General features: G+C 38.5%; 2 protein-coding genes across 4 annotated transcripts; one reads left to right on the top strand and one right to left on the bottom strand.

The window, feature by feature from the left end:
• The first annotated feature begins 1,272 nt into the window (after window positions 1-1,272).
• On the top strand, window positions 1,273-13,237 carry LOC120240370 (high affinity immunoglobulin epsilon receptor subunit beta-like). The gene is made up of 7 exons (XM_039245088.1): window positions 1,273-1,323; window positions 3,823-3,979; window positions 4,590-4,615; window positions 5,632-5,688; window positions 6,306-6,449; window positions 7,571-7,672; window positions 12,730-13,237. Exons 1-7 carry the CDS (start codon window positions 1,315-1,317, stop codon window positions 12,868-12,870), a joined length of 636 nt encoding a protein of 211 aa, XP_039101019.1. The 5' UTR covers window positions 1,273-1,314; the 3' UTR covers window positions 12,871-13,237.
• A 4,257-nt stretch (window positions 13,238-17,494) lies between these two features.
• Window positions 17,495-24,086, bottom strand: LOC120240369 (membrane-spanning 4-domains subfamily A member 4A-like). 3 transcript variants are annotated; one of them, XM_039245086.1, is made up of 7 exons: window positions 24,014-24,086; window positions 20,432-20,567; window positions 19,691-19,825; window positions 19,426-19,482; window positions 18,934-19,050; window positions 18,065-18,166; window positions 17,495-17,689 (listed from the first exon to the last, which is right to left on the bottom strand). In XM_039245086.1, exons 1-7 carry the CDS (start codon window positions 24,082-24,084, stop codon window positions 17,603-17,605), a joined length of 705 nt encoding a protein of 234 aa, XP_039101017.1. In that variant the 5' UTR covers window positions 24,085-24,086; the 3' UTR covers window positions 17,495-17,602. The 3 variants fall into 3 exon arrangements, with proteins under 3 accessions (XP_039101017.1, XP_039101018.1, XP_039101015.1); XM_039245087.1 differs by lacking the exon at window positions 18,065-18,166; XM_039245084.1 differs by lacking the exon at window positions 17,495-17,689 and having other exon boundaries at window positions 17,714-18,166.
• Window positions 24,087-24,429: the final 343 nt, after the last annotated feature.

Below are 24,429 nucleotides of genomic sequence, written 5' to 3'. Positions count from 1 at the left end.
ATAGATAGCTAGCTAGTTGGCTAGCTAGCTAGCTAGCTAGATATAGATAGGTAGAGATAGATAGATAGATGATAGATAGATAGATAGATAGATAGATAGATAATAGATAGATAGATAGATGATAGATAGATAGCTATAAATTTAAGTGTCTTTGGAAATATAGTAATTTTTTTTGTTTATGTTTATGTTTATTTAATTTTAATGAAATTATAGTTAATAAGGTGCTAACGCAAAGACCAAGAAAAGTTGGTTGAAAATATGAATTTCCTAGAAATTGCTCCAAAGGAAAGAATTTTATTTAGTAAATTAAAAGAACAAATAAAATCTTTGTCAGACTAATGGAAAGAAATGGAAAGAGAGCACAGAAATAAAACTATCAGTTGGTATTGAGGATTACAGTGATAATGCTTCTTTTTTTTTTAAGTTTATTTATTTTTGAGAGAGAGACAGAGCATGAGCGGGGAGGGGCAGAGAGAGAGAAAGAGAGAGAGAGAGAGGAAGACATAGAATCTGAAGCAAGCTCCTGACTCTGAGCTATCAGCACAGAGCCCAATGCAGGGCTCGAACTCATGAACTGAGAGATCATGTCCTGAGCTGAAGTCAGACGCTTAACCGACTGGATCATTCAGGCGCCCCACGGTGATAACGCTTCTAATTTTTCAGCAACGAAATATGATTTATATCAACTTTGTTGATATACATCAAAACTGCTTATCTAGAGTTCTAGGTGTGGAAATACAGCAAATGAGGAAACACAGAGATCAAAGCATAGATTTCTCTCCCCTACATGTTGGCACAGTCTTTGATAGACAACACCAGAGACATAAGCTTAAGAAGACTACAGCCTCCCACATCTGTGGTGGAACAAAGCTAGGTAGGTAGAACTTTTCCCCCTCCCATTATCCAGAGCACCAGAAAGTACTTTTGTCTATGGTCTGAGAGGGAAAGATGTAGAACCGACAGACAGAGACTGAACCAAATGTGGGCTCAAGGCAGAGACAGTTTTTCCTTTCTTTCCGCTGGTAGATATTCAATGTCAAATATTTCAGGAAAATTTTTTAAGATCGTGCAGAAAGTCTCAGTGATTCAGACACACCTGATCTTGTCTACAGTCCTGCTTTCTGACTTTCTGATTATGCAAACACACTTTCCCCATCAGTGGGTAGACAGTAAGGCTTAGCTTACCGAGGAAGTTTGTCTCCAGCCGTATTTTCTAGAAGATTCAATTTAAGATACAGGGAAATAATTGGGCTAGAATTGTGACATGGAAACTTTTCTGTCTACAATCTGCAAGTGAAATTCAGAACATCAAGAATGGACATGGTGAGTCAGCTAAGTTCATAATAATATTCTTAGAATCATGAGAGTTTTATAACTAATGTGGCAGAGATATGATGAGGGGGATTAGGTGGGTTTGAAGTTATATTGACTTACAAAGGGTCATGGGGCTTTGAATTTAATACTTAAGGTGAGGACATTGTGGTAAATGAGGCTAATTTTTGTATTGTTGAGTAACCAAGAAATACGTCCATGTCATTCTAAACTAGGCAGCAGAGGTAGAAAAGAGAAGCATTTGTTAGAAAGACGATGGCTGTAAATGTGAAAGTCTTACTCAAAATACTGACCAGTTGGATGGTAGCCTCAAGGGGCAGTCAGAAGCTCAATACAGGCTTACTAATTGATAGAATATTACAGATTATAATGACATAGCCCCAGTAAAATATCATTAAAGGCAGTAGTGAATTAAAATGTGCCCAGTAAATATTATGATCAATATTTTTAATCTAAAATACATATTTGTCAAGTGAATGGATGAATAAATAATGACAGTTGCAGTGAGGAGTGATAGGGGATACTTTTGGGGGTCAATAATTTTTCCCCCAACAAAGTTACACTGAAAGCAATGGCTTCCTCAAACACTCAAACCTGTTACATGTGGGCTTCAGGAAGCTAAAAAAGGGATGTGTTAGTTTGAGGCAGGTTTTGTCTAAAGAGTGGATTTTTACTTATCAGTCCAACAGCTCTTTGGTCCCACATCTATAAATCTGTCTGTGAACTTGGGCAAGTTATTTACCATATTTGTCTATAAGGGTCACATTTTAAAAAGATAGAATAACTGATTGATGGGATCCTTTCTATTTATGAAGTATTAATGGACAAGATTCATCCACCAAAGGAATAGAAAAAAAAATATCTCTCTGGCGCTTCCAGTGTGGTCACATAAAATAAATTCCTTGTTTCAACCCTTTAATTAGAAGCAACTGCTGGGAGTAGAAAAATTGAATGCTTACGATTAATCTTAAGTGTCCCATAAGAGTTCCATGTCATGGTATCTTAATTTTTTTATCGAGACTGCAAAGAGATTTACACACTCAAGCAGTGTTGGAATCGATGTACACTAACTCTTTTTTTTTTTTCTCTAAGAAATTGGGCATGGATCTCAAGAGCCAGAAACTATATTCCTACTTTGATTCAGGAAACTTATACATAAGTAGTTATATAAAGGGTCTAATTCAATAGCATTAGCATAATGGGAGGAGAAAACATAAGAAAAAATTGTATAAAATATAATCAAAACTAAATTAAAACATAATAGGGAGAGCGATAGAATTCATAAATACCAATGTAATAAGGAATAAAGTCTGCCCCCATTTTTCAAACTTCACTTAATGGTACAAGATATTCATAAAATTGGTATAGTAAAAGATGATCTAGAAATAAAAAGGTAATATTTGGGAAAAAAAGGTTCAAAATGAGTTCGTTTCATGGGAATCCATTCTGGGGTTTGCTCTACAATGGAAATCCATCATTGTTTTTGACAAGTACCAAATCACATCCTAACTTCTTGAGAAGATAATACTAGAATTTATGTCATATTACATCTGATGATACTAGGAAAATTGGATGCATCATTTCCAGTGTCACATCTATGAACCCATAAGCATGATTATATTTTATGTTGACAAACCTAGGCTTTTGACTAAATACAATATTCATGGCCACACAGTACTTGAAGTTAAGGCGGCTTTTATATAGTGTATCCCTAGCTCTCTCTTATTTCCCCAGCATAATTATGGATACTACTCCTATTCTCTTTCATTCCCAAAACTATCTTGGGTTGGATGATAAGTTACATGATACATTTAGTTAAATTAGAGGGAAATGTCTTGGGGTACCTGAGTTGCTCAGTCGGTTGGGCCTATAACTTCAGCTCAGGGCATGATCTAATGGTTCGTGGGTTCAAGGCCCACATGAGGCTCTGTGCTGATGGCTCAGAGCCTGGAGCCTGCTTTGGATTCTCCCTCTCTCTCTGCCCCTCCCCAACTCGTGCTCTGTCTCTCTCTTTTTCTTTCTCTCTGTCTCTCAAAAATAAATGTTAAAAATTAAAAAAAGAAAGGGGGAATATCTTTAATTCAAAACTCTTTGCCTTTAAATCTCAGGTTATTTTTACTCCATCAGAGATAAGGCTAAATAGATATAGCATCATTCCCATAGTGGGTACTTTTATACGAGTCTGTGACCACATACAACTTTAAAAAGAAAAAAAAAATGACTTGAGATTTACAGCCTTCCTTACCCTTGGAGGATAGCTCACAGTTATGTAGGATTTGATATTCCTCAACTTCCATCATCTCTCTCCTTGCTTACCTCATCAGTGATAACAGAGTCAGCAGCATGGACACATAAACATCATTTGGCCAATGCCTTTCCTTCAAATATGATAAAGACTTCAGATAAAAGAAGCCCAATATCTACTTCCATTACAATAAGATTAACAGTATTGAGCTTATGACGGTACATATCTGACGCCATCTATTACAGAATGAGCAAAACTTTGGATTCTGGTGGGAATACTGTGGACATTCCTCCAAACCAAAACCAAATTACACCATTAGGAAAGACTGGAAAGCCTGGTACCCTGAAACACTCACTAGACAAGCTGCAGAAATTCCTGAAGGGGAATCTAAAAGCTCTGGGGGTAAGTAAGTAAACTACTAATAACGAATTTTGAACCAGAAGCTGGGGCATATATTGAGGGTGGAGGATTATTTTGGCTTATTATTCTGACATAGAGCCATCAGGTTATTACCTGTGTCAACCATTCTGTGGCGTAGAAGAAAGACACTTTGATTAAAAGCAAAGGACCACACTTGTATGGGGATGGGGGGATACATTAAGAGGAGACTGTAGAAGTCCTAATCTGTTGGATGGGCCTCATGGTGACTACATTTTATTGGCACAAGATTGACCTACATAGGCAGACCTCTGAAAAAAAAAAAAAAGCAGACTCTCCAGGAACTGATCCTTCTTAGCAGATCTTTTAATAAAATTCAAGGGGTTCAAACCTTGAACATGGATGACCATGATATTTGGACTAAGTGATTCTCTCTCCTGAGAAATGCTCACCATTTTCCTTAAAGCATTGTTTCTGTTTTGTTAATTTGAATGGTTGGTAATTTGGTTTGTTTTGTCTCTTACTCAGGTGGCTCAGATTATGATTGGTGTGAAATGCATCTTTTATGGGATAATTGGATTTTTTACTTTTGATTCTGAAATGTACCCAACTGTTTTCTTCTCAATTTCCACAGGCTTCCCTTTATGGGGGGCTTTGTCTGTGAGTATTTCACTTATATCTCTAATTATTATTATTCAGTCCTTCATTCATTCATTCATTCATTCATTCATCAACTCATCACACAATTTGTGTGGCATCTTGCCAATTCTAGAGTACTTTCAATGACACTTAGTTAAGATTTAACTTCAAACCTGAACTTTATTTTAAAATTTTTTAGTGTGTATTTATTTTTGGAAGAAAGAGAGACAGAGCATGAGCAGGGGAGGGGCAGATAGAGAGAGGGAGACACAGAAACTGAAGCAGGCTCCAGGCTCCAAGCTGTCAGCCCAGAGCCTGATGCAAGGCTCAAACTGCAGACTTGACCCCGTGATCATGACCTGAGTTGAAGTCCAACACTTAACTGACTGAGCCACCCAGACGCCCTGAACTTTAATATATATTCTAATATAATAATGCCCTTAAGTTCTATTCATTGTTGGATAGCCTGAAGCTATTCAGTACAATCTTGCCGTTTTGGTGAGGAAAAACTACTGGGTTTGACACTTGGGAGCAGTATCTCTGAAATGTAATAATACTTGGATTAGAGAATTTGCTGGATGGGAAGGGCAAGGAGGTGTTACTCTACTTAAGTGATCACCCTTCTTGGCCAAATACTTTGAGAAAAATGCGATGTAATTTGAGTTCACATTTTCCCTTTTCTGCACCCCAAAGTCTGTCTTTGAGTTATATTTACTCTATTTATTTTATTTCTCCACATTGAATAAGTTGTTTTGCCCTGTGGCTTTTTTGTCCACCTCTCTGATTTAGTTAAGGGAATTTTACTGTTCAGAAGAATAAAAGGGTAACTATTGTGTGGTGCACACACTTTAATGATCTGCTTTCCTCTGAGTTCTGAAGAGGTGGCCCGGGGGGGGGGGGGGGGGGGGGGGGGGGGGGGGGGGGGGGGTGGAGGGGAAGCACTAGATATGAAGAAAGATATGCACCTGGTAAAAGGGTGGAAGGGTGACTTGGAAGAAGCCACTGCTCTGTAAATACCTTTCTTATCTTCTAAACAGTTTATCATTTCTGGATCTCTGACTGTTGTGTCTGCCAAGAAGCAAACAAAATCACTGGTAAGCTAATAATTCTCCCCTTCATCATTCAGGGAGAAAATGAGAACTTACAACATTCTGAGTTCCTCACATGAAGCCCAGTCACCCAGGGGATTCATTATTTTGTAGTACATTTCATCATGTAACTATCCTTTGGGCCCAATGAATCATGTGACCATCCTCTGTCTAGAAACAGATAGGCTGGATCTCCCTGGATTTTAGAATTCTGAAGAGCGAGTAAAGATTTATGTAGCTATTCAAGCCTCGTTATGGTAATGGGGTGGGTGACGTTAATAAAGAGAAAGCTTGGCTTAGGCTTGAGCAAGGCAGATTTTTATCTTTGGTGGAGGGAGGAGCTAAGACAGAGGAGAAAGCAAGAGATGCTGAAAAATGTGCTTAATGTTTTTATCCTATCCATGGTATGTGTTTATGCAAGATCAATCCTCTCCAACTCTTCTCTCAGTTGTGATTTATCATTGAACCAAATTGGCACTATAAGGATAATGAATGCCTGTAGATCCCATGGATAAGTAAATGAAATCAGAATTCTCCCCCCACCCCTCTCCAGCATCTAGGGTCTAGAAACCCCTGGTCCTTAACTTATAAGCTGTTATGCCTTTTTTTTTTTTTTTTTTCAGCTGAGGAAGAATATAGGCGCTAACACTCTTAGCACCTTGGTCTCATTTGTTGGGATCTGTATTCTGTCATACAATTTAACAAAAAATTTCCACTATGATTGCGAGAAGGAAACTGCCTGTTTGGGCATCAAATCAATTGCAATTGTAAGTATTATCCCCCTGAATTCTGAGAAGATCGAATGCTTATCTGAGCATAATGAAGATGTGACCTGATCATTGGTATGTTTCAAGAACATGACAAAAATTCTTGCTTCCAGATTCCTTCCAAATGCTTCTCTACAGGTGTGACAATTAGAAAGAGAAAAAAACGATTTCTTTCCAATGGCAGAGAGTCCCAGTTCTGTGATCTAAATTTTATTTTTTTCTGGAAAAAATAGAATGATATTAAAATCTGAGTCAAAGAATGGGGAAATGTTTACTTTATCCTTTATTATTTTTAAATTATTTTCTATTATAATTTTCATTACTGCTGGGATTTTAAAAATAAGTCAATACCCAAAGCTATCTGGAGAATGAATGCTTATTCAGACTTGCCACTGTCTGAGAGTATTCCCTTTTTTTTTTTTTTTACAATAAATCCATGTGAAAGAAATTCAGACAAATGGTCTGAGACAGAGGAGAAAGAAATCAGGAAGAAACCAGTAAAAGAAATCAAGAACACTGGAGTGTGGGAAGACACAATTCACTTATGCGGACAATGACAAAAAAGTTAAAAATTAAAAGTTTTTAAAATTTTTATGTTAAAGTGTGTTTCAGATTTAGGAGACATTCTGGTTTTAATTAGCATTGAGTCCAGTGGAAAACTGAGAAATTTTAGTATTTCATTGGGGAGGTCTGAACCCTTGCCATTTACGCCTCGTTTATCGAGAAGAGTCAGCTTTGCAAACAATGGCAACATTTCTGATCTCCATGACAGAGTAACAATAACTTCAATAGTAATATTACTAATAACCCATCTCTATCACCAATAATAATAATAATTTAATAAAAATCAAAAGTGGAACTGTTATTGTGAATTCTATAACGTCATCTAGTTTTACTTCCCATCTTGTATGAGTATATTCAATAATATTTACTATCATCTCTAACTCTTGCTTTTCTGTAGCAGCACATAGATTTCTGGGTTCAGACCCAATTTCATTGCACCATTTTATATACTGTGATGTTTCCCCTTTTGATGGCCTGATGTGGGGCTCTGACATAAGGCTTTCCAAACTATCATCAAAGTGGAAGGTAATGCATGACATTTTATTTTCTTTTAACAGGGACTTGTGATTGTCCTAATGATCCTAACTTGTCTGCAATTTTTAATTTCACTTCCTCTCTCCATGCTCATCTACGATGTGGATGACGGGAATATCCACTGGGTATGTACAATTCTTAGAAGAATGAGGACGATTTCAACTATTTCATTAAATGATGTGGCCGATGGCTCCTTTTACCTTGGTAAAATGAACAAAAACATAAACTAGAAGTGATTCTGTGGACAACCTGGGAGCTACTAGTTGTGTGTTGAGCACACCTGGGATACACAGTGTGTAATTCTCTATTCCATACAGAAGCTCTCACCCATGGGTATCTATCCATGACTTCAACATCTGTCCACCCATCCATCCACCCATCCATCTATTAATCTACTATCTGAAGTACACTCTTTGGTGTGATGAATATAATGTATATATCATCCAAAAATAATAAAAATCAAGGTATACCTAATTTAAAAACCTGAAAGAGATGAAATAGTTTATTCCAGTTAAATACAGTTGATAATACAGCTGACTGGAAACACAGATATAGTTAGAATTTTATGTTTTATTATTATAGGTAACAGATCTAGGTAACACAGAGCTAGTAGCATTTTTTTCCTCATTACCTGGTTCTTTCTGATGTGTTCAAATTATTGACGCAGCTATGTGTCAAATTAGGGTTAATTTAGACAGAAAATAGATAGGTATATGGCATTGAAAACCCCCTCATTTCAAGAATATAACATTATCACAAGCAATTGGATCACATGAGTCTAAGGGCTGGTAAGCAAGTCTGAATTCCACAGGGCAGGCAGTCAGGAAAGGAAGACCATGGATGGGATGGACCCGTGGGCATGGCCAAAGGTGTCGTCTGCTGGTGGCATTTCTCCTCTTTTTTAATTGTAGGCAAGAAGAAGCCAGGCCTTATGTTCAATGCTGTGGAAATCTCCTCAGTTGATTATCCATGTTCACCATTTACTGGTTATGCTCTCCATAGACCTGTAATCTGTCAGACTTCTGCCACTGAGCCACTGGACCTTCTCTCCAGTTTCCATTAATGTGTTCCTCACTTCCTTCTGAGCCACACTGACCGTACTCTCAGTGCCTTTATTTCCACTAACAAACTATATGAGGCATTTGAGACTTTCTCTGTCCTGCTCCTCAAAATTTTACTCCTCAAAATTCTCCTCAAACTCCTTTCAGCCCACTGCCTAATTCCAAAGCTACTCCCATATCCTGGATATTTATTTATATATCCTAGATATAGTTATAGTAATATTACATTATTACCCCATCTCCAGGACCAAAATATGTAATAATTTTTTGTTGTTGCCTGACAAATTACCACAAGCATATTGACTTAAAACAATACCTACCACCTACTTATTACCTCACAGTTCTGTAGATCAAAAGTCTTGATGGACCTGACTGGATTCTCTACTCAGAATCTCATGAGGCTGAAGTCCATGTACTGGATGCCCTGGACTCCTGGAAAGTCTAGAGTTGTCTGGAAGTTCTCTGTTGTCGTTGGCAGAATCCAGTTGCTTGTGTTATGGAACTGGGATTGTTGGCCAGGAGTCCCTCACGCTCAGCTCCTAGAAGCTGCTCTCGATCTATTTAAGTGGTTCTCTCCACGTCAGCCACAGAGTGCTTCCTCTTTGTCAAAAGTTCTCATGCTTTGAATCTCTCTGACTTCCTCTTCCTCCATTTAGAGAACACTCTGCCTTGAAAGGAGTCCTATACTTAGATTAGGCTCATCTGGATAATGATTTGTTTTGTTTTGTTTGCCATATAACATACTCACGGAAATCACCATAATATCCTGCCCACCACAGAATACTTGTGCACCCCCCAATGAGAAAAGACACAGAAAAGGGGAAGACATATTTATTCTTGTAAGGTCATGGATCTGAAGGGACATATGTATCTTCTCTCACATTACACTGGCCAACATGTGTTGCATGACCACATTGAGCCAGAATGGAGGCTACAGAGTTCCGTCAGACTCATATCTAGCTCAAATATACAGAATTTCTATTCTTTTTTTTTAATGTTTTATTTATTTCTGAGAGAGAGAGAGACAGCGTGAACAGGGGAGGGTCAGAGAGAGAGGGAGACATAGAATCCGAAACGGGCTCTAGGCTCTGAGCTGGCTATCAGCACAGAGCCCGACATGGGGCTCGAATCCACGAACGGTGAGATCATGACCTGAGCCGAAGTCGGACGCTTAACTGACTGAGCCACCCAGGCACCCCTCTATTCTTAAAGGAGGATGAGGAACATTCTCAATCACATTCTTCTCTAGAGGCACCAAATAGACACATCTACATTCTCCCCCACACCTAAAATACACTCACCAACTCACGAAGGACAATAATCCAATAACTCCAATATGCTCTGGAGTTATTGTATATTTGTAGTAGCTCAAATTGCAGTGAAGGCTGAAAGACACATTATTTGCCCCATTTCTGCTTACATTATATAAATGTGGGCTTGACCAAAGATAATGATAAAACTTCAACCTGGAGATTGAAAGAGAAATATGAAATCACTGAGCTATGGCATTTATAATATTTTCTAAGGCAGGAATTACAGAGATAGCCTGCCCCCCAAAATGGCATAGAATGATTAAGTTATCGCATAGTTCCCTTCTCTGGGAGATATTAACTTATCCATTTTCCTCTCTGGCTTTTTGTACACTAATTTTCATGGCCCTCACTAGAGTAGACATTGGAGAGTATGCTCTTCTTAGTTATTCTTAGATATTTCTCAGTATTTACATCTACTCTCTAACGGTATACATGGTGTTTTATATATCAAATATTCCCTGGCTGTTGGAAGCCAGGTTTTTGTCTTCTATGGAAACATAATTCCACCAAAAACAGGGATGGAAAGGTAGATCCTTTATCCTCAAAATGTGGCTTTCACCTCTGGATCCATGAAGGAGCTCCTGCAATCACATCCATATCCCGACCAGCAGAAATGAAAAGGGAAACAAGAAAACATATCTGTCTTTCTAAGTCTGTAACTCCAAAGTGAGATTTATTATTATTCCCACATTTTGTTGGCTAGTACTTATTTTCCTATACTAAGCTGAAAGATACCCTAGGAAATATAGCCACAATTTTACCTCCATTTTCCAGGTTAAAAAGGGGTTATATTGTTAAGAGAAGAAGGGAAATGTTAGTAACAGCTTATGGGTCAAGCATTAGTCAAAAATTATGAAAATACAATAATCATCCTTTATTAAAAAAAACCTCACATTATTTTCTCTCATAAATAATCTTTCATTATAAGAGACAGACAACAAATCACAAATACAAAAAACAAAAATACTTAAAATTTTATGTACATAATCACACAAAACGTGTTCAGACACTCAGAAACTTATGTTCTATTAGCAACTCATTATTTTCCAGCCTATCAGTAATGCCTCATATTACTGTCCCAATATTAGCTGGGCAGGAATTCTTCTTACCAAAATGATTGAAGAAGGCTAAAAGCCCTAATATCTCTCCCTATTTCTGTTGTTCAAGAATTATTTTAATGGACATGTTTATATTTTCCTTTATCTTCCTCAAAACTTAACACTAGTAAGCCAAGTAGACTGATATGCACCTGGCTAAATATCTGGAAAAAATTAATCATTGGGTAGTTGTTTTTTTTTTAGGGTTTAAGTTAACATACAGTGTAATATCACCTTCAGGTGTACAATACACAGTGAATCATCACTAATATACAACACTCAGTGATCTTCGTGACAAGTACACTCCTTAATCCCCGTCAACTATTCCACCATTTGAGTCTAATCCTCCCCTGACCTTCCCTCTAGTAACCCTCAATTTGTTCTCTATAGTTAAGAGTCTGTTTCTTGGTTTGCTTCTCTCTCTATTTTTTCTTTCACTCATTTGCTTTGTTTCTTAAATTCTGCATATGAGTGAAATCATATAGTATTTGTCTTTCTCTGACTAACTTATTTCACTTATTTCACTTAGCAAAATACTCTCTAGCTCCATCCATGTTTTTTGCAAATGGCAAGATTCCATTCTTTTTTATGGCTGAGTAATATTCCATTGTGTATATATACCATACCTTCTTTATTTATTCATCAGTGGATGGACATTTGGGCTGCTCCCATAATTTAGCTATTGTAGATAGTGTTGTTATAAACACTGGAATGCATGCATCCCTTTGAATTAGTATTTTTGTATCCTTTGAGTAAATACCTACTAGTGCGACTGCTGGATTTTAGGGTAGTTCTATTTGTAACTTTTTGAGGAAACTCCATACTATTTTCCAGAGTTACTGCACCAGTTTGTGTTTCCACCAACAGTGCTAGAGGGTTCCTATTTCTCCTCATCCTCATCAACACCCGTTGTTTCTTGTGTTGTTAATTTTAGTCCTTCTGACTGGGGTAAGGTGATATCTCATTGTAGTTTTGATTTGCATTTCCCTGATGATCAGTGATGTTGAGCATCTTTTCATGTGTCTGTTGGCCATCTGGATGTCTTCTTTGGAGAAATGTCTATTCAAGATTTCTTTCCATTTTTTAATTGGATTATTTGTTTTTGGGGTGTTGAGTTTTATAAATTCTTTATAGATTTTGGATACTCAACCTTTATCAGATATGTCATTTGCAAATATCTTCTCCCATTCCATGTACTGCCTTTTAGTTTTGTTGATTGTTTCCTTCACTGTGCAGCAGTTTTTTATTTTAATGAAATCCCAATGATTTTTGCTTTTGTTTCTCCTGCCTCAGGAGAAATATTTAGAAAGAAATTGGTACATCCTATGTCAGAAAGGCTGCTGCCTGTGTTCTTCTCTAGAATTTTTATAGTTTCAAGTCTCACATTTATCTATTTTTAATTTACATTTGTTTATGGTGTAAGAAAGTGGTCCGGTTTCATTCTTCTCCATGTTGCTGTCCAGTTTTCCCAACACCACTTATTGAATCATTGGGTAGTTTTAGTCATGATTGAAATTGAACTCACCCTCTACCTTTGTTGGAGAGCAGCCATTGGGTTCCTCTGGGTCCAAAGTCCACACAATTAATCTTTAGAGTAAGAGAGCATATATTTGGAGACAAATCACTGAGGACTTAGATTATACTATTCTTAATGGCTTATTTTACAGACTTTACAGATTATTTTACAGATAATTCTTTGGCTTCTTTACAGATTTCTGTACTTTTTTGCTGGAAATCACCTTCTGAAAGTCCTTATCAAGACTTGTTGCCTCAAACTTCAATCTATCAAGAACTTGAATATAAAGAGGAAACACCTTCCTGTTATCCAACAGATACTAGTAAACAAATATGAAGCCGTATTTCTGTATTTTTGGATCCACAGTGGTACCAAGAATCTTATACTGTAACCACTGAGGCATAAATATACGCATGTGAGAATACCACTGTGTGGTTCAAAGTCATGAAGATAGCAGCTAGCATCTATAGCATTAAGAATTTGGTTGTTACTATTCCTTTTTGTTATGGTTGGATGTCATCACAAGTGAGGTGTACGCTCTGTTACAAAACTTAACCTTGAAATGTTGGTGGCTTAACACATCAGAAGTTCATTTACCGCATACTTTACATGTTCATTGTTAGTTGGCTGTTTAGACCCACACTGATATGAGTTCCAAAAAATAGAATAATAGAATAATATCTCCAAAAGGTTTTTTTTTTTTAATTTTGCCAAGGTAGAGAAAGACAAAGTTCGAAGTTGGACCTTTGGCAATTAGATACTTTGGTCTAGAACCATGTGTCATTCTTTGTTGCAGCTCATTAAATGGTCACCTACCTTCCCAGCATTGTGTGGGAGACAGGAAATGTAGAGGGACATAAAATGTTAGTGACTAATATTACCTCCACCACAGTGTTCTTCATCAGCCAGGATTTATTTTCTGAGATCACAATTCATTTTCCTAATTCATTCATTCCTGCATGTTAGAAAAAATCTCAATCCCTCCAACTCCCAAATGTGCAAACATAGAGCTCTATTCCTTTCTTAAAGCTCTGAGGTTTACCCTTTCTTTGATGAAAAACAGTGCAGTCAATGTAGAGTTTCCTGGACCAATTGTGGAAGCAGTTTGCATGAAGTTTTTGGTCCATCATTTTTACACTCTGTGACTTTGGATGCATATCCTTCCCGGCTAAACCTCAGTTTCCTTATCTCTCAAATGGCTTGCTTGTTCTTACTCCATTCATATTGGGATATACATCAAGCAAAACAGAAAATATATGCAAAAAATACTTTTAATTACACAAAATGCTATAGATTATGATATTTCATTAGGAGGAACTTAACGGAGGACCATAGGGGAAAGGAAGGGGGGAAATAGTGGGGGAGAGGGAGGAAGGCAAACCATGAGAGACTCTTGAGGGCTGAGAACAAACTGAGGACTGATGGGGGTGGGGGGAAGAGGAAGAGGGGTGATGGGCATGGAGGAGGGCACTTGTGGGGACAAGCACTGGGTGTTATATGGAAACCAACTTGACAATAAACTATTTTTAAAAAATCATTAATCTAGTGTTAAGGTACTTAACTGTATTGCATCATTCGAAGTACATTAAACGTTTGTGATGATATTTTACACATATAAGCTTTTCTATAAAAGCTTGTGTTGCTTTGTTGGCTCACTGACAATTAATCAAACTGTTATCAATTCCCCTAGAATAATACAACCAGAATTTTTCAAAGTCTAATAAAATTAATAGTGTGTCTATAAGATCAAGCAATTCCATTCCTATTCTATACAGTACAATAGCTATTAGACACACATATGGCAATTTAAATTATTTAAAATCTTAAAAAATTTAAAGTTCATTTTTCTTAGTCTCAGTAACCATGTTACAAGTGCTCAATGGCCACTTGTAGTTAGTCCAACATATATGAGGAAAAAGACTGATAAAACTAAAAGGAGAAGTAGACAAACACACTATTATATTTGGAGACCTCAACACCTCTTTGACAACTGATATATCACCCAGGCAGAGAAGCAGTAAGGATATGGGTGACCTTAGAAGTATCAGTCAAGTTGACCTAACTGACATTTACAGACCTCTCCATCCAACAAGAGAGTATACATTTTTCTCAAATGTGCATGGAATATTTACCAGTATTGGTCACTTCATGTGTTATGCAACACAACTCAACAAATTTAAAAGAATAGAAAGCATACAAAGCTGTCAGGTAATAGCAGAATTGTGATAGGTGGAAAATTCAAAATTTTTGGAAATCAAACAGCATGCTTCTTTTTTTTTTATATATTTTTATTTTATTTCTAGGGGAGAGAGAGAGAGAGAGACAGTGTGAGCAAGGGAGGGTCAGAGAGAGAGGGAGACACAGACTCTGAAATAGGCTCCAGGCTCTGAGCTGGCAGTCAGCACAGAGCCCGACGCGGGGCTCAAACCCAGAACCGCGAGATCATGACCTAAGCGAAAGTCGGACGCTTAACCAAGCCACCCAGGTGCCCCTCAAACAGCATGCTTCTAAACAGTCCATGGGTTACAGAAAAGTTTTTTAAAAGTGTAGAAATACAGGGCTTCTTTGGCTTTTTTTTTTTTTTTTTGGCACTTCCTGTGATTTTTTTTTTCAAAGACAGATGTGATATATCATATAATAGATGGCTAAAGATAGAAACATTTACAGATATGTGTATAAACATGGTACTATAGACTGAATGTCTGTACATAGTATCTTGTTAGAAAAGCTCAACTAAGGCACATGAATTAGTAGACATATGTATATATTTTGCTCTGTTAGCTAAGAGAACCTAAAAGAAATGACATCCCAATATTAACAAGCACTCCTAGCACCCAGATCTTGATTTCTGATATGGTGCTCCAATAAAAGGAGCACCTGTGTGATGAAATGGCTGACTCTAAGACTTGAGCAAGAATGATGTAAGATCAGCCTGAGAGCATTGTCATGTCATAAAAGAAGGAAGTGTTCAAAATGAGACACAATGATAGGGCCCACCAAAGGGACACAGGAGCCACTGAATGCTCTCCCAGTGACTGAAACAGAAACAACTTGAGCAATAAACTAAAGTGCTATTAGGTTATAACCCAAGGAATCTATAAATATTCATGAAGTCATACAAATAATTGAATGCATAAATAAGTGGGAGAATAGACAAAACCCCAGGGCAGAATATCAAATCACTTATGAGGTTGCTCCACCCTCAAAGCAGAAGATGTTAACTCCTGATTCCTTGATCCCAGGCTGCACTCAGTGGCTATATAGTGACATCTTTCCAAAGAGTACAGTATAAAAAGTCAGGGAAAAGCTAACTTTAGAGTGGAAAAAAACTGAAAAACTGTACTCAGTGAGGTGATTAAAGCCAATGTTAACAGTGTAAGTCATGTTGATAGTATGTATCTTTGATTGGATGTAATAAGAATGATATTGTGCTTCTAGGGTCTTCCTCCCCAAACCTCAAAACAGTAGTCTAATCATGAGAAAAATATCAGATAAGCTCCAGTTGAGGGACATTCTACAAAATACTTGGTCAGTATTCCACAAAACAATCAAGGTCATCAAAAACAAAGGAAGTCTCAGAAATAGTCACAGCCAAGAGGAGCCTAAGAAAACATGACAGTTAAATGTAATGTAGTGTCTTGGGTGGGATCTTGAAACAGGAAAAGGGCACTAATTAAAAACTAAAGAAATCTGAATAATAATGATGCTTTAGTTAATGATAATGTATCAATATTAGTTCATTTTATACTGACATAAGATGATTTGAGGTGTATGGGAACTCTATATTATTTTCTCAATTTTTTAAAATAAACTTAAGTTCTTATCAAAATAAATAGTATTAAAACTATTACAATGTGATACAACTATATCAAAATGGTTAAAATGAAAATCACATGATATCAAGGTAAAGCTTTGCAATAACTGGAACCGACGCATTGCTAGAAGGCATACGCACGTTACATGCTCTTTGGATGTGACCTAACAATTCCCGTCTTATGCGTAGACCCGGTGGAATTTTACACATGCATGTAACAAAGTATATAGATACAGTTTGCTTGTACAGTGCTGTTCATCTCAAATAAAAATGTCCCAGGGGTGCCTGGGTGGCTCAGTCGGTTAAGCGTCCGACTTCGGCTCAGGTCATGATCTCACAGTTTGCGGGTTCGAGCCCCCGTGTCAGGCTCTGTGCTAACAGTTAGCTCGGAGCCTGGAGCCTGTTTCAGATCCTGTACCTCCCTCTCTCTGACCGCCCCCCCACTCATGCTGTCTCTCTCTCTCTCTCTCAGAAATAAATAAAACATTTAAAAAGTGTCCCAAATATTCATCAATATTTAAATAGATAATAGATTGTTCTATAAGTCTTACAGTAGAATATCTTGCAGCAGTGTGAATGAAGTATTGTCACTGGCAATGGCATGAATGAAGTTCACAAACACGGTAGAAGAAAGGAGTCATATCCAGTGTATATACTCAGCTATATATATATACCACAAGGTTCCATTTTATAAAATTCAAAGACACAACTCATACTGGTGGTGAGAGTCAAGACTGCAGTTACCCTGGGATCTTAGTGAATGAAAGGGGCATTGACCATTTTCTGAAACCCTGGTAATGTTTACTCATTGATTCAGGTGCTGCTTACACAAGGATGTCTGCTTTCTATACATCTAAAAGTTGGGGGCGCCCGGCTGGCTCAGTCAGTAGAGCATGGGACTCTTGATCCCTGGGTTGTAAGCTTGAGCACCATGTTGGGTGTAGAGATTACTTAAAAACTAAAATCTTAAAAAAAAATTAGGCCACTGTTACAACCATGATCTTTCCAGTTTTCTGTATGTGTGGTGTAGTTCCGTTACAAGTTATCATGAGAAATGACACCGTACATCCCAGTCATTTGACTGGCTATGGGACAAAGTGGGAGATTGGGACTCAAAATCACAATCAGCAGCAATAGAGGGGAAAATGTATTTATTTGGTTTTGTAATAACTATGCTCCCGTGCACAGATGAGAACATTTCCTGGCAGGTGAAGAGATACACAATGAATAATATTTTCAAAAGCAGGAACTATTCTATCCAAACTCCAGCTCCTCGTAGACATGTTCTTGAGGGTCTATTGCTGAAGACACCTGGTCGTTGGTTGACTGGATAACCACCACCTGTGGATATTGAGAATAATACATATCATTTTCACATCCTCTTTCAGCTAGAGATTTGCATTCATCCTGGTGACCCCTACCTCTTTTCTGTATCTTAGAACCTGAGAATTAAGTGTCCCTTCCTTCAGGGCCTTACACCCCTCACTAGATAAAGATCGATATCCCGCAAGACCTACGAGGTTCCTGGAAACATCTACCATAGCTCCAACAATGTGTTCTTCTGTCTTCTTCAATCTCAGGAAAGATCATGTACATAATTATCTTTCCATCACTCTGCTTCCTTATCCTTCTCTTTGGTCCAGAGAGCAGAGAGAGATAGTGAGAGAAACAAAAACGTGACAAATCTGAACCCTCCACCAGGTCCTGAACACTTACCTGGGTGACAAAGCAGGTCACCTTGCACCCAAATACAGAGAGAGAGATAGCAATGCTGACTTCCAGCAGGGAGAGGACTAATATCACAATCTCAAATGTCCTCTAGAAAGGAGCAGATTCCATGAGGAGGGCAAAGAGGAAAAGGAAAGGAGTATTATTAATAGACAGATACTTCCCCTGGCCCTGAACTCTCTGATTCCAATTTGACTCCTTCTTCCCTACGGAAACAAGTACGTTCCCTCTCATCACAAACCAAAATAGAAAAACTGAAAAGCAAACCCTAAAAGAGCAGAGTTCTATTCTGGAACTTCATTAAGTGCAAGAAAATTCAGATGAAATCAGATGTGTCTTCATAGTTTTCTTGGCTTAGAGATTCTCTCTGTTGTCCGCTTCAAGTTCTTTTCATCCCTATTTGAATTTATACCTTTTTCCCATCTAAAGAGCAGAGAACCTCCAGGTCTGTGAAAGCGATTATCATTGTCCTTTCCTTGTACATACATGCACCCTCAGAGGCTCTGAGCATCTTGGCTTGGTGTTCTGACCCTCCTCAACCCACTCGCCAATGACACAGAGCCTGCTGAGCCAGCGCAGCAGTCCATCACCATCTTAACTTGACCCTGAAGACTAAAGAAAGGTCCTAATGATCAATTCTCTAACATAACTGAGTTTGGAGAAGAACTTGAGAAAAAGAGATCACTGTTCTGGTAGGTCCTAGCGGCAAGGGGCTGAAAATTCTCCCCATGAGATTAAAGTCCCAGATCTTACTGCTTATGGTGATAGGCCAAGATCAATTGAGAGACAGTCATTATTACGCATTTAGAGAATATAAATATAATTGCAGAAAATAAAAGCAGCTCAGAAACACTTACAAGAATAAGACACTTTTTCTCTGTTTCAAGCATAATATTCAGTTCGGCTATTAACATGAGTATCCCTATCGTTCCTGTAATGGCACTGAGCATGTTCATTCCCAGGCTGCCTTTGATCTGGAAGAGAATGATCAGTGTCCCTTACATCCCTCTGTTTCTTCTTCTTCCTCCCTTCGGAGAACACAAAAACATTCACTCATTTTGAAGGGGTTGAAGCCACATTCTCAAATACTTTTCCTAAGTCTAAGAAAGAAAGAGGAATATTGCTGAAGGATTGGATTCTATATTCACAGATTAATCCCAGGGATAGAGTTTCAGACAATAGGGGCAAAAAAAAAAAAAAGGTAAGTCAAACCTCAGTTTCCTCAAGGAAGAATTTGCCATGACCCCCATAGGGCCCAGATGATTCAGAGAATCAGAGATCATTTCTTTTGCCTTGAAATAGAACACTTCTGATTTTACTTGTTGCTCTGGGCCCAGGGAAATACTTACCAAGTTCAGTGTCATTTTTCTTCCCGCTGCAATAGACATAGCACCAGATAAGAAGAACTGAAAATGAAAGAATGCAGTCTGGTGAGCCTGCACCTGTTCTTCTACCTGCCTTAGGGGTCACCAGAACCCCAAAGTCTTTAGGTCACATAGTTTGCTCTAAGAAGTAAAATCCCAGGTCACATCATTGACTTGTGAAAGGGAAGGCTGGAAGGAATATTTGTAGAATTCTACCACAGAGGAAGTTGAAATGTTCCAACATACTCACAAATAAGGATCCCCAGACAGGATATCCTGAGATCATGTTAAGAGGAAGACACCAGTAGTGAAAGTCAGATAAATGAAAACACAGACCTATAGCAAATAAGCATACTTTCATCACACCAATCAGGATCTGAGCCACCTGGGGAATGAAAAAGAAGATATGCTCAGAGTATGAATCATGCAAGCTCCTAGAAAGATTATTTTTGTGATCTTTACACAGAGCTATTTCCCATCCCTCAGTTTTGAAAGGGTTCCCAGAATGAAACTCCTAGGAATCCATGGCTTTTTCTCAAGTTCAAGACTGTTTAGAAAGGTTTTTTGGTGTGGTGCCTGGGTAGCTTAGTCGGTGAAGCATCCGACTTCGGCTCAGGTCATGATCTCACTGTGTGTGAGTTCTGACAGCTCAGAGTCTGGAGCCTGCTTTGGATTCTGTGTGTGTGTCTCTCTCTCTGCCACTCACGGTTTCTCTCTCTCTCTCTCTTTCTCTCTCTCAGTCAAAAGTAAATAAACATAATTTAAAAAGCTAAAGATTTTATGGTAATCCTCTTTCCCCCCTCTCACTAGAGAAACACATTTTCCTTTCAGATTCCAGATCTCTGATTTTTAAAAAATCTATTTCCTTCCGCTAAGAAGGTCAGTTTATGACCTGATTAATCACACTTTGGGAGTCACAAGGGATAACTGTTCTCCTCTCTGGAAATGGCTATTTCCCTAAATACTATGCTTGGAGGTCAAGCTCACTCACCCCCAGTATCTGGGGCTCTCCCGTCAAGAAGATCTTCAGGTTTGTTTGGTCTACTGGGATGATGTTGTCTTTCTTGAGAGGATTTGGGCCAAACCATCCAGTTGTTCCACTTGGTATATCAACATAATCTTTAGTGCTGTAAAATGTAAATATTTTGAGAACAAATCTACTCTCCAATCCCTTTATTCTAGACATGAAAAAAGGCCTTTGGAAAAGTGGTATCATGAGGTAAGTTTGGTGTGATGGTAAGTTACACTGTCTAAGTTATAATTTCAGTCACACACTATATAAACTTGGGCATGTCTTTTTTTTACCATCTCCATACCCTAAGTTTTAAAACTATAAAAAGGATGTGCTTGTGGTAACTACCTCCTGTTGCTTGCCATACAGCCACATGATTTCAAAAGATTTATACGTGTATATGATTTCAACAGATTTGCACATATAAAATTAGAACTGGTATATTCTAAAAGTTATTTATTTTTGAGAGAAAGAGAGAGACAGAGTGCAAGTAGGGGAGGGGCACAGAGAGGAAGATACAGAATCTGAAGCAGGCTCCAGGCCCTGAGCTGTCAGCACAGAGCCATCACAGGGCTCAAACTCATGGACCACAAGATCTTGACATAAGTCAAAGTCAGACGCTTAACCAGCTGAGCCACCTATATGCCCCAGAACTGGTATATTCTAAATAATTAATAGTTAACGGGGTGCCTGGGTGGCTCAATCGGTTAAGCGTCCGACTTTGGCTCAGGTCATGATCTCGTGGTTTGTGGGTTTGAGCCCCTGCATCAGGCTCTATGCTGACAGCTAGCTCTCAGCCTGGAGCCTGTCTTCGGATTCTGTATCTCCTTCTCCCTCTGACCCTCCCCTGATCACTCTGTCTTTTTCTCTCTCTCAGAAATAAATAAAACATTAAACATTTAAAAAAAAATTAAATTTATAATTAGCATCATTACTATTATTAAATCTTAACATGACAGATATGCATGCAGAACGTTTACATTTACATCTTCTAGGGAAAAAAATGACTGATGGAAAGTGATTCAATCATTATAGAAAGTCCTGTAAGTGCTATGTGTTATGCTTTTTGTTCACAAGAATACTATCCATTCATTCAGTCAGCAAATATTGATTAAATGTCTACAATACGTGAGACCCTGTTACAGGTTTTGTTAGTTAGGAATATAGTAACAAATAAAACATGCAATTCCTGTTTGTTAGAAGTCTACAATACAGTAATAGAAAATAAATGTTTGATTTATGTCATGAGTTTAGAAGCGCGTGTGAATAGAAACTACGTAAAATGAGAGCCTTCACTTTCCATGTAAGAAAACTTGGTTTTAAAGAGATTATATCACTTCTTCAATGTCAGTCAGCATTTCTGTGTGTGAACCAAATGACAATTCAATTTCTCTAGCACACTGGCCTTTGCTAATGTTCTCCTATACCACAAGCATAGTAATGATTTATAAAAAGTTCTGATGAGCCAGGTGAATTCAACATGGTTTTCTGAGGCCCCTTTAATTGTCGTAGACTCCTCTTGCATATAGATTTGTTGCATCAATAGCCCTTATTCTTTACCTTTCCCTGCATTCATACAAATGCCACACAACTTTACTGCTGCTTCCATTACAAGGTAGAATATATTTCCTTCTCCCCTTAATTCTGATTTCAGCCTTGTGACTCACTTCGACCAAAGAGATATCAGCAAATGTTTTAAAAGCACAGGCTCAGGGCACCTGGGTGGCTCAGCCAGTTAAGCATCCGGCTTCAGCTCAGGTCATGATCTCACAGTTTGTTCAAGCCCCGCGGGGTTCGAGCCCTGCGTCGGGCTCTGTGCTGACAGCTCAGAGCTTGAAGCCTGTCTTCGGATTCTGTGTCTCCCTCTCTCTCTGACCCTCCCCTGTTCATGCTGTCTCTCTCTCTCTTAAAAATAAATAAAACATTAAAAAAAATTTTAAAAGCACAGGCTCTTGAGTTCATGCCATGAGAAACATAGAAAAACAAAGCTAAGAAAACATAGCTGAGCCACCTTGCTTGAGGATAAAAGACACTGAAAATGAGAGATGTCATAGCATTCATATTGGCTGAGGTCATCCTCAATCAGATGGCAATTTTTGACCCTCATTCACATGCCTGATCCCAGGGGATTTCAGAAGAGCCATGCACAGCCATGTGCAGACTTGTCAACAATATGCATATTTATTGAGCTAAACCATTAAGTTTCAGGGGATTGTTTGTTATGCACCATTACTGCTACAATAAGTCATTGATGCACCCTGTTTGTGCTGCCTGATGTGCTCTGCCCTAATTCTTTTTTAAAAAATATTTTTAATGTTTATTATTTTTGAGAGAAGGAGAGACAGAACATGATCAGGGGAAGGGCAGAGAGAAAGGAAGACACAGAATCCAAAGCAGACTGGAGGCTTTGAGCTGTCAGCACAGAGCCTGACATAGGGCTCAAATCACAAACTGTAAGATCACGACCTGAGATGAAGTTGGATGCTTAACCGACTAAGACACCCAGGAGCCCCTGCTCTGCCCTAATTCTAATGTGACCTATAATTAGTGTGGTTTGTTTATATTTCTCGGTTTCTGTCTCATTCTTTTGTCTTAAAGAAAAAAAAATTGGTCGTTTCTGAATATCCTCCCAGAGGAGCTCAGAGAATTATAAACGGAATTGAGCAGTAACTCTGTCAATAAAACGAACCACTGACAGAGTTTTGACAATCCTCTGCTCAGGGATCAGGATCCGGGTCTGAGCAAACCATCCTGAAGACAAAACTTGAACTTGTGAATTTAGATGACATCAGCTCCCAGTTCATTTTTGTGTGTGTTTAAGTCCCATAAGTACGGGGCAAAACATGCTAGTATATGATTTTATGTGTCTCAAGAAACAATAATACCTTTTTAAATTTTTTTAAGTTTATTGATTTATTTTGAGAGAGGGAGAGAGAGAGAGAGAGAGCACAAGCGGAGGAGGGACCGAGAGGAGAGACAGAATCCCAAGCAGTCTAAGCACCATCAATGCAGAGCCTGATGTGGGGCTCGAACTCAAACTGTGAGATCATGACCTCAGAAAGAGTAATAAAGAATGAACAGAAAAGTTTCCCTTGATGATCACTTTCATAGTTTCCCCCTTAAATCAGGTTGGGGTGGAGGTGGGGGTGGGGAGAAGCCAGAGTGTGTTGAACTGCCTTTTGCACCTGAATATACACAGCAGAGCCATTTACCAGGAAAGGAGGACTCTCTCTCCCACTTGACCTTCAGTCAGCCACTTCTTCCCTTTCCCTTCCTTCAATTTCTCTGACTCAGATTCCATTGATTCTGGAAGTTACTTGATGTTTTCCCTTTGAAGTAGGTGTTGAAGGGGGCAAAATTCCACAGCCTGAACATTCACTTCCACATAGATGAGAGGCCTATCCTTCTAAAGCTGGGTCAGGAGCAAGCTAACTTGTCCCCAAGTTCATTCACACCTCAGCCTATACTAGAGACTTTTGACCCACATTCCTATATCACCCGCCAACCGCTCAACCCAGAACTCTTCTTGGAAGCTGAGAATAGAAAATGGGCTCTTCCTACCTTTGCATCCCTCTAGAACTGCACCAAGCGGGAGGTGAGAGCCTCTCTGGGCCATCGTTTCTTAACACCATTTCCACTGAGGAGTCTGATCTGATCTGAAGAGTAATTGGGCAATCACCTTCGGCTCTGTATAGTCACCATTATTTCCTGTGGGTCATCCTACACAGCCCACCACAGGGCAGCTGCAGGAAACTGCAATGAATAAACTCGTGCTTGCTTGAGATAGTGAAGCCACAGACTATGAACTAACGACAGAACTTGCTTTTAGATCTTGATTGCACTCCCAGCCTGTTTTCTTTTCCTTTTTTTTTTTTTTAATGTTTTTATTTATTTCCTGAGAGAGAAAGAGGCAGCGTGAGCAGAGGAGGGTCAGAGAGAGGGAGACACAGAATCAGAAGCAGGCTCCAAGCTCTGAG

This window comes from Hyaena hyaena, unplaced genomic scaffold, assembly GCF_003009895.1.
Source record: "Hyaena hyaena isolate Hyena2069 unplaced genomic scaffold, ASM300989v1 scaffold_252, whole genome shotgun sequence".
NCBI classification, from domain to species: Eukaryota; Metazoa; Chordata; class Mammalia; order Carnivora; family Hyaenidae; genus Hyaena; species Hyaena hyaena.
The sequence above is the reverse complement of the archived record's forward strand: the minus strand, read 5'-3'. Positions and strand labels throughout refer to the sequence as shown.